Source organism: Cygnus atratus, chromosome 2 (genome assembly GCF_013377495.2).
Source record: "Cygnus atratus isolate AKBS03 ecotype Queensland, Australia chromosome 2, CAtr_DNAZoo_HiC_assembly, whole genome shotgun sequence".
Classification (NCBI taxonomy): domain Eukaryota; kingdom Metazoa; phylum Chordata; class Aves; order Anseriformes; family Anatidae; genus Cygnus; species Cygnus atratus.
The window spans coordinates 64266793-64277494 of NC_066363.1; the positions used below are offsets into that span (position 1 = coordinate 64266793).

The following is a 10702-nucleotide window of genomic DNA, read 5'->3' on the forward strand; positions in this document are numbered from 1 at the left end:
ATCTTTTTACAAATAGAGATGGCAAAGAATTAAATAATGCAACAACGGCAGACAGATGTTCCACACATTCAGTTAATCTCAAAAAAAGAAGGCAAAGTTAGCTTTGGAATAATTGCAGCGAGCTCAACTTGATATTATAAATATCAAATACTGTTCCCTGCTGAGCAATACAACAGTTCTGATACAAATAATGCATAAAATTTTGCTTCCATTTTTTCAATTGCTTCATAATAATTACTAGGTAGTATAAATCCTGGCTAATGTGAGTGGGAGTTTTAAGGATAAAATAGCTGCAGCTGGGAAAACTGAGTCAACAGGTTAAAATCCTGGACACATAAAACCCCATATGTCTTTGCAGGAAAGGAACATCTGTTTTACAAGAGCCATTGTTCCATTGTTTTCTGAATTGTGGAATTGTGTTTCTGTTCTTTGTTAATACAATGCCTAGCACAACTGATTCTTGATCTCTGATTAGTGGCTCTTTGGTGTTATGGCAATTGAAAAATAAGGAATAAGAGGAATGGAATCTTAAGGCTCCGGTACTATAAGTTGCTTGTCCAAAGCCACAGAGTGAAATGATGCAGAGCCAGTTTGAGAGCACAAGAAATTTCTTTTACCCTGTCTCAGCCTCAGACCATTATTTTGCTTTTCTCTAGAAAATGACCTTGTCTGATGTGCTTCGATATGACATGCATGCTGCTACCAGCACCTCTGCTCCTCTATCTCACTACAAAGGCAATTAGTCAGCCAGCTTCCTTCTAGACTTGAGAATTGAGAGGATCCTATGGAAGTGTAGAAGTAGACACCAGAAGTAGTGCAGATGTGTTGGATGGCATGCTGACTAGCATGATTCAGAACTGACAACTGGGAAGAGCATTGGGCATTTTTTGGCAGGGCTCAATGCAGAGGCACCTGAAGAAGAGCAGGTAGCATGGTCTCAAGTCTGACTTTTTTCTCACCAAATTTATCCATTTTCAGGCCCAGACAAAGGGAGCATTAAGGACCATGAGAGAGTCCTAGTAAGGGCATGAAGTGCATGAAGCATAGGATGGGGTAGGATGGAATAGGACAGGAAAGAAAGGGAAATAATTTCAGTCAAGCAAATAGGGTAACTTGTCCAAGTAAATTCTGCAAATTGCTTTGGGCTTTCTTGAAATTACAGTTAAAGGAATGAAATTCATATAAAAATAATATTAATGGTGGGCACAGCCTACAAATATGTTGCTTCTTTAGGAAGAAAAACAAAAACAACAAACTAATCACAAATCATTTCCTCTTCTGTTTCTTTGCCAAGACCTATTTTCAGGACTCTGTGCTTCCCCTCAAGCAGCCAGTGAAATCTCAGGCACCTAAAGCAAATAGAGGCAGTGTACATAGGACTTGGCTGTTAAAAAAAAAAAAAAAAAAGGAAATGATGGAAATGATTATGATTTTAAAATATTTTGGTTTAAAATATGCTAGATTGTAATTTTCATATCCACACACATTTCATTATTAATTTTGGCTGGTAAATGGTTCTGTTTATAGAGCAACAACATAACCATTCGCCTTTCATATGCAATTAAGCTTAGATCCTGTGTAATCAATCTTATGTTTCTGTGCTAGCTAATTCCAGGACACACACATGAACAATTCTCTTTAAAATTTAGATGTGAGGTACATCAGAGTGGAATAATGACAGCATAGATATGTTCACCAGCTTATCCATCAGTGTTGTTCACAGTGAGTAAAGCCACATTCTCTGTGGTTCTCATCTTGTGTGTGTGCCACTGTAGCCACTGAGTTCATGCCAGCAGTGGTTCCCTGCCTCTCCTGCAAGCAAAAATGTAGGTGGTGGAGCCTCTTGCTCTGCAGAATGTATGCTACAGAGATGTTGAGTGATGAGTTTTACTTATTTGGATTTTTCACATTCTTTTTTTCGTTGTTGCTGTTTTTTATACACATATTGCCATCTGCATGTAAGAGGCAAAGTCAAGACACTAGGCTTCTTTGGATTGTGGCCCTACTTGTGCAAGTACTGAGGTCATCTTACTGAAGCCACAGTGGCTATTCATGAGCTGGAAATTGAATGCTTGCATTTGTCAGATTGAGGTTTGAACTACTGCTTCACTTGAGTAAAGGTGCTACGTCTCCCTCATGCAACTATGTCAATTCTCAGGTTACAAAATTTAGAACAAAAGATACTTGCTCCATGAAATAATTTCTAAAGGAAATGATAAGGAAACAGAAAATGTGGAAAAAAAATGTTAAAAAATAAATTAAAAAATCATGGGAGATAAGTTTTAATTGAAGATTTAAAGTAAAAAATAAATGAAAGTATGTACATTATATTCCCAGTAGCTTTTACTGCTTAATTAACATATTGGGGTTTTGTCCTTTCACAAAATGACTGTATTGTCATTCAAATACTTCAAACGTTATTAGGCTCATCTCTAAGGCATTCCTTATCCTGCTTTCATGGGAGTGAATGGGCCACCAGCTGAACAGTAGTTGAGTCATTACAGCCTGGCTGCAAACAAAAATCAGTGTATGTTAGTGTTATTGTGACTGTGTTCTCTGGACTGAGTATGATGTAAAAATTACAAATGTGCTTATGTGATAACAGGCTTTGATTTATATAAGGAATCAGGTAGTTCTTCAGTAGTATGCTCCACAGTGTTGCTGACATGCTTTTAAGCAAAGTTACACACTTCCCATAATGCAACCTTAAAATGACTTTGTGTCAGGGTGAGTGGGTGAATTGATTCCTATCTAATGTAGTTGTACAGTTCAATAATTAACATTTTCAGTTGTTTTGATGTCAACTCTGTTTTATGTAAACTTTACTTCTCCCTGAAAAGACAAGGGCAAGGAATTGCAGATGGAAGGAGACACTATTACGTATGGACAAGATGAAGCTGTGCCAGGGAATTAATCCCATCCCTTTCTTTTCTCTAGAGTCACTGAATGATACTAGACTGTAGCCAAATATTTCAGCTGAGATATTCACGGGATGCTTCTAGTTATGAATGTACAGTTCTAGGGGATTTAGAGTGTGGATCCTGACTCTCCTTGGCCAAAGGTGCAGAGCACTCCTGAGAATGCTCTGAATTGTGCTTTGAACAACTCATTGTGTGATAGTTAAGCCTCTTGCATTTTGGTTGCATATTCAAAATCAGTTGATATTTGTGATAATTTCAATTTCAATTTCTCTCTGTTTTTATCTCATTATAAGGTAAGGATGATATCACTTTCTTTTATAGGTGAAGTCACTGCATTTGTGGTAGAAGCAACTATCGTAACTATGAAGTAAATGAAAATGTTCATGAAGATGTTTATCATCTCCCCCTCAGAGCAGGGCTTTGTCACTCCTCTCCTTCCTGCTTTCAGTACTGCCTTGGGTCTGGTGGCTTCCAGAGAGAAAGTTTGTCATTAGGAGGGAGAGCTTCTCAGTTCTGCATTTGGAACCACGTGTTCTCTGCTTCAGCAGCATAGCCCACTAAGCTACCTGTGTTTCCACTGAGTGGCAAATACCACATCTAACCAGCACAAAGAAAGGCTCTACCACATTCATTCAGCCTATGCAAACAGATTTTTTCAGAAGGCTTATAACTCAGCCAAATATGGGCAACTTCTTGTAAAAACTTCTCCCCTGCCAAATTTCAAGTTCTTTCTCCAAAACATGGAGGCACTAGAGCTTTTTAATGAAAAGGTTATTAAAAAACAAAACAAAACTGGTAATAATAAGATGTTTTTCTCTCAGTTGTTCTCAGAAAAGTTGTTCTGTTGTTCTCAGAAATGGCTGAGCCAGTCCAGCCTGATTTATTTATTTTGGAAAGAGTCAGCTGGGACGAACTTTCAGCATGGGAAATTTCAGCCCAACTGGTTAGCCTTTCTCAGAGTTTTGGCAAAGTTAAAAGCAAGTGAAAACGGTCTTATACTGAGATGTCAAAGGCAAGCTTATCTATCGGCAGTGCTCCCTGTTTAGTATAGGAAAAGATTATCTACATTAACTTTTTTATTTTATGTTTCAGATTCTTTGAGTATATATTGCTCTATAAAGATGCAGTGATGTTTCAGATTGAGCAAGTTACAAAGCTTTGTTCGAAGATTGCTCTGACTGAGCCATGGGATCCGTATGATATCCCCGCCAATTCAACATACGAAGATCAGTACTACATTGGGGGACCTGGAGATCAAATTATGGTACAGGAGTGGTCTGACAGAAAACCAGCCAGGAAATGTATGTGCATACTTTTGTTTCATCTTAATAATAATCATTGTCTCTGCTACCCAGGGAAAAGTAAAATTGTTCATGTTTCACCCCAGCCTTACATATTTCTATAAAGTTTGCTGGAAGACATAATAAATATCCCCTATGTACAGCACATTGTTTTATTATCACATGTATTTTATTAAGAAAATGTTTTCTATCTCAGTAGGATCAAATATGTCCAAGGGACTTGTTTGCATTTTATTCTGTACCATACAGATTTTGGCATGGAAGAGCATTATTTTGCATCTGAATCCAGCAGCCTGTATGCAAAATTTATCCATAGAAGAATCAGTAATATAATTAGAAACACAAACTAGCATTCATCGTATCTCTGGTAAAACGCATAATAGAAACAAAACAGGTATCGAAGTGTGTCTGCATTCTAGTATTTAATATTGTCATAAAATACATCCAAAACATGGCTCTGCAGCAATGGACATTGTTAATATGCACCTAAGTTTTGTTATCCACAATGCTAGTAAGAAACATCTGCTCCTGAGGCTTAGTTCTGCACTTGGCAGCTGACACCTGCATCATAAAAGAAAGTAGGCTGAATTTTCCAAGGTAGAGTATGTTAGGTTTTGGATGCATAGCAATTTGTTAGCAAATTGGCTTCGTTTTCATGTGTGGTTTAGAGATGACCCAGACAACTATAAAAAATAATGTAAAAAAAGCCATGGAGTTTATGGCATTATTCAGCTAATGCAATACTTACGGTTATAGCCACCTAATATATGGGCTGGTTATGAACCTGAGCATTTAGCCAGGGGAAGATACTTCTTTCTTGAATAAAAGTAGAAAGAAAATGAAGGATAAGGTCATTAGACCTCTATAACTAGGTCGATATATCCTCTGGTATTCTACAAGAGACAAATTATCACTCAGTCCAAGAATTTTGTTTTTCTGATCCAGTATTTTGGGAACTTTTATGGAACTTAATATCCAGATACCTTCAGTTAACGATGTGTGATTTTTATCCTGTAGTATTTTGTATATCCAGTGCTTTTCTGTATGATCATTCTGAAAAAAATAATGTCTTAAATTTGTCTGCCCATCTACCTTTCAGACAATACTGGTTTGGATTCTAGAAATTCTAATTGTTAAAATTGTGGAGATTTCAGTGGAGATACAGAATACCTTGGTAGCATTATATTTTACCTTAATTTTTTATTCAAAATTCTGATAAATGACTTGTTGAGGAAAAGAACCCTCCATTAATGGAAAATCAAAACATTGAGATCAGGATGTTTTTGGTATATTAGGATGACCTGGAGAGGTATGTTCAAATATTGCTCAGTTTGACATCTTTATTTTTTTAGATACTGCACAGGCATTTCATTTCAGAACTTGTCTGTTTCCAATAATGCCATTGTGGTACACCATATGAAACAATACTGGAAGGATAGAAAATAAGTATGTTTGATTGCTGCTGAGTGGTAGAAAATAAGCCTCCTTGTGACTGGAAAAAATTCATACAGATGGTACTCAGAGCAACCATTTTTTAACCTCGTGACTTTCTGCTATCAAGAGATCTGAAATACATGAAACAATTGGATGAAGTGCTGTATGATGGAAGGGGTAAAGAAAAATCACAGAAGGGGTGCATGTGATAAATAAATTTTAAAGTAAGGTTTTAAAAGTGAAGGGTGTTCAAAGGAAACTTCCTTGATGATATTGACTGCAGAAATAGAAGTAGATAGAGGTGATAACAAAGGACAAGGGTGGAAAAGAGTGACAGAACAACTCTTGAGATAAGTATGTGGAATTAAACTGATTTTTTTAAAAAAATGGGCGGACTTTCTACATCACATACATGAAGGAGATCAGCATTAAGTGCATTCTTGAAGTAATGAGTGACCCAGTAGAAATGTTTGAGGGGAATAGGAATTACAAAAGATTATAGTGATCGTGATGCTGATGTTACGAGCAGATGTTGGTAAACAGAAGGAATGAGTTAAGAGACGGGTGAGAGAGGAGTTTTATTTGGAAATATTACTGTTCTTTTGAGATAAACTCTCAGTGCTTGAGACAATGACAGAAAAAGCATCATGTTTATTTAAATTAAAGATGTGGTGAGTATCGTCAGTGTACAAATGGTGCCTAAGATTTTAGATGGCTGTGAAGGCAGGATGTTACCACAGCAGAAGACAAGCAATTCATTGTGTAGGTGGATGCAGAACCAGGCACAGGACAGAACTGAATGTCTTAAATAGTTGTAGGAGCTCAGTATTTTAGAGTGTTGAAGACTGTGTTGAGGCCCAACAATGTGAAGTGGACCACAAGTTTTCAGTATTCACACCTTTCAACTTTTTAAGAGCAGAATGTAAGACAATTTGTCCCCATGCTACCCAAGATGGAGGCACCAAAATTTGCCTTCTAGAACAACTCACTGAGCATTACATTGCTTTACTGGTGAAGCGAAGAAGTGCTGACATGAAAGTAACATGAAAGATTAGAAAAGATCGGATTTGTGCAAAACAACTAAATTTGTGACTAAGCAGAAGTGACATTCCTTCAAAAGAGGTAAATCTGAAAGGTGTTGGTATCATGATTTGAAATGTGCTCAACACCAAAATGTTAAGGTTTAAGATCACTGTGGTGTCCAAATTATGCTAGCTTTGTGGCCTTTCTTGTGTTGCCATGCATCCTCTGATAGGGAATGCTGCCATGGTAAGCAGACTGCATAGAAACCTGAAGTTAATTAGCTACTATTGGCCTGTAGGATAGCAAAGGTCAACCTATTTCACTGCAAGTGCCATTGCATTTTGCAAAATTTCTTCAGGATCTTCTGCTAAACTGTTTCTCAATTCTTCATTAAGATTTTCAGCAAGATAGGCCCCATAAAGAAATATGGGCAGTTCCAGCCTGTAGGTTTTGCTTGAGAAACAGCCACTCTAACATCATTGTGACACTTTCATTCATGCTTGTCATCTAAAATAGTCAAATTTCTGCTTTGTTTCAGTGGAATCTTGGGTTGGCATTTACACAGTCAAAGACTGTTACCCAGTACAGGAAACCTATACAAAGAACTACAGCGTGACAACCTCCACTCGGTTTTTTGATCTACAGCTAGGTATTGCTGACCCATCAGTGTTTACCCCACCCAGCACCTGCCAGACAGCCCAGACAAGGAGAATGAAAGATGAATGCTGATTATGGACACTGGCTGCCCCAGGCAAACAAATATTAGCCAGGAGGATGGTTATTAATAGTCCACTGCTGACGTCTAGTCTGATTTTTCAAGCTTATTGTTGCTCTTTTGGGAATTGTAAGTTTTCACTTGAAAGAGAACATAAACATTTAACTGAATAAAATATGTAACACAAAAGATCTCTTTCATCATATTAATCTGTTCAGTGATGCACTTGAAGTACATATAGTTACCACTAAGATAATATTTATAGATGCTATTTATTTAAACTATGGCTGATTTTCCTTTTGCAAAGGTTTTATTATTTATTTTTTCAAGAAGACGAAGTATAAGCAGACTGCAATAATGGTAACATCATGAAGAAGAAGCTAGATTTTGTTGTTACTTCTGGGGGCTCGAGAGAAGGGGAAATATGTCCTGGGTAAGAACTCATCCCTGCCTGACCAAAAAATATTCCATTTTAAACAATGTACATCAAAAGTATGGAAATCCATTCCCTTGGTTTTGTTGCCTAATGTCTGAACTGATTTTTTGCTTTCTGCTAGAGTAGTTCTATTCACATAATGCTGGCTGACATGCAAAAAAAAAAATCCTTTTCTGTTTCTTGGGAGAAGGGCATGAAAGGAAGGGAAGGAGGGAGAGGGACAACCCTAAAAAGTAAGCCAAAGTTTTCTTGCATTTACTACACTTTTGGTGAAGTATTCCAGAAGGGTACAATTAGATATTTTTCAATAATATTTTATTTTAGCACTCACTTTTTGAGGTAATACTAGCTTTAACCTATGCAAAAAGATTGAGAGGTACTGCACTCTAAATGGCTTTAATGTTTTGTAAATATTTTCAAAAGTCTTTCCATATTCAAAGAGTACAGAAACACCATTGTAATTCCATACAGAAGTGGAAAAAAAATGTTCTTAGTACATAATTAAGAAAGCCTAAATCAGCATTCAGATAGTGCCTCACAATGTTGGGAAAGACAAAGCTGTGTGACCAGTGCAAGGAGGTGGAAGGAGGAATTGGAGAGAGAGGTTTTAGATGTCTTATGTATGGTGTGATGGGAAGGCACTGAGATCTAAGCTGAAGTGTCAATCTTGCTTTCTTTTGCACCTCCTCTGTTGATGACTACCAAATTTGCTGTTCAGTCAGCATTTCAAACCATGTCATCTCCACATCCTTTTCTGGTGGGCAGAGTGAAAGTTTCTGTAAGGGAAATAAATAACCAAAAAAGTGCAAGAAGTGCACATATTTTGCTTTAAAAAATTCAAACCAAATCTGCATGCACCTGCAGGTGATCAAAAGTATGGAATGGTGACGGAGTTTGTGCATTTACCAAATGAAATTAATTATCCCATTCTATAAGTCTAGGCATGCATTTTATGCATCATTTGCAAATATGTTTAAAGCCAGGTTCCTGTCCTCTTGCACGTGCTGGGTAGTAGTTTGTTCCAGAAGTTGTCTAGCTGAAAATAGTGCAACACTGGGAGGTTTGGTGTGGTTTTGGGCAGAGCTACCAAGTTCTGTTTCTTCCTTAGTGGCTGCTGGACTCTTCCCCACAAATAGTGTGCTTTTCCAGGGTACCTTTTAGTGAAGAAAAATTATCCAAGTTGACAATGATAGGAAGTCTTGCATAAATAGGATACACAATTTACTACTGTCTGATAGTAACATAGCTGAGGAAAACTAAAGGCTTTCACCATCTCTGGAAGAGAGATGCTGGGCAGGCTTTTAGTGCTTTATAAGCTTATAGCTTTTTATACATACGCAAGTGGTACCATGGTTATTTTCCTTTCACAGTTGTGGTCAGGCTTTTTTTTTTAGCCTTGTGCCTAGTGAAAACATATACACTAAAATTTAGATAGTTCATTAAAAATTTTCTCTCAGAAAAGTCCATTCACTGAAATGTGCTAGCGGAAAAAAAGGAGTGTGTTTCCTTGAACTTTAGATGCATTTAGTCTGTACCGGTCTTTCATATTTTTGTGACAACCTAAAAACCAACTGCATATTGTTCTCATTAGGGCAATGATTAGCATGCATTTCTTAATATCTGTTTCTTGCTGGAATCTGGAAGACATAATAAATCTGGCTTGCAAACATGAAGCTGTGGTACCATATTGTTTGGGATTACTTTGTTGTGGTAGAGCAGATAGCTGAGTAATCAGAGTGCTTGTATTACGTTTTGCTGACAGTGATATAATTTCTAGCAATAATATTAAATGTTCCTTTAAAAATGAATTAGAAGTCTGTTACACAGAAATGCATTAAAAATGTTGAGTGACATCCAGGGTGATTTTATATGGCTAAATATGTACCTCTAAAACAATGCTGTTGTCTTTGTCTTTATCCTCTGCAAATTCAATAAAGAGAGTTGTCAAAGAAATGACAAATTACAGATTTTTTGATTACTTGTTGTAAATTAGCCATGAACCAAATACCATGCACAAAATGCTTGGGTCTGGTTTGTTACCATTTGCTGCACTTTGTTGTCATGTACCTCAAGAAACATTTTGTCTTTATGTGACTATACCAATGATTCAGTAAAAATGAACATAAAATGACTTTAAAGTAGGTATATACTGTGCTGTTACAGTAAGTAAAAATGGGGCTTTCCTATGTCTAGTAGTCTGGGGATATTTTTAATCACAATTATCATGGTGGAAAATTTATAATAAATTGGTATTTATATGAGATACATTATAGCAGGTAACAGTAACAGGACCTCAAAGTTGGATAGCCTGTCAGGCAAAGCCATTTTTGTGAGATTTCCAGTGCTTCCCAGTTTCAGCTGGGCCAGAAACAGTGCAAATATAGATCTGCCTGCCATATTTTTTTTTGTATTTCTGCTTGGAGGCTTAGCTGAAAGCAGGATGTGTAGAAATACAGCATTGTTTTATTTAAAGTTAACCAAACATCCCTGAACCTCAAAACAGGTTTAGTTTGAGTTTCGGGAGGAGATCTGGGCATTTGGTTCAGTTCCTATTTTAACAATTTGCTTAACACAAGTATGAGGGCCAGATTTTGCTGCCTCAAGCCATGCTGCACACTGTGAAAGTACTGCCATTTACCAGGTCATGCCAACAGGCTCTTCCATGAAGCTTGTAGGAAAAAATACAACAATCCAGTCTCAAAGTAAGCCATAACAAAATGTGAAGAAGGCACTCTGAAACACATTGAGGTGACCAACGGTGTGAGCAGCCTTGGCTTAGGAACAATTAAGTGTCCCAAAATCCAGACGGATGAGAGGCCTCAGAATGGCTCTTGCATCACATTTGTCACAAGCTGGTGCCTGAGGTTAGCTG

The 10702-nt window shown here is 37.2% G+C and overlaps 1 protein-coding gene across 2 annotated transcripts in view; it reads left to right on the forward strand.

Moving 5' to 3' along the window:
- The window catches only part of EPDR1 (ependymin related 1), a 32815-nt gene extending 23022 nt beyond the window's left edge, over nucleotides 1-9793 (forward strand). For both annotated transcript variants that reach the window (XM_035552450.2, XM_035552449.2), the window contains exons 2-3: nucleotides 4014-4222; nucleotides 7218-9793. In XM_035552450.2, coding sequence (XP_035408343.1) covers nucleotides 4014-4222; nucleotides 7218-7408 — 400 coding nt within the window. In that variant the 3' untranslated portion in view covers nucleotides 7409-9793. The remainder of the gene's footprint in view (nucleotides 1-4013; nucleotides 4223-7217) is intronic.
- Nucleotides 9794-10702: the final 909 nt, after the last annotated feature.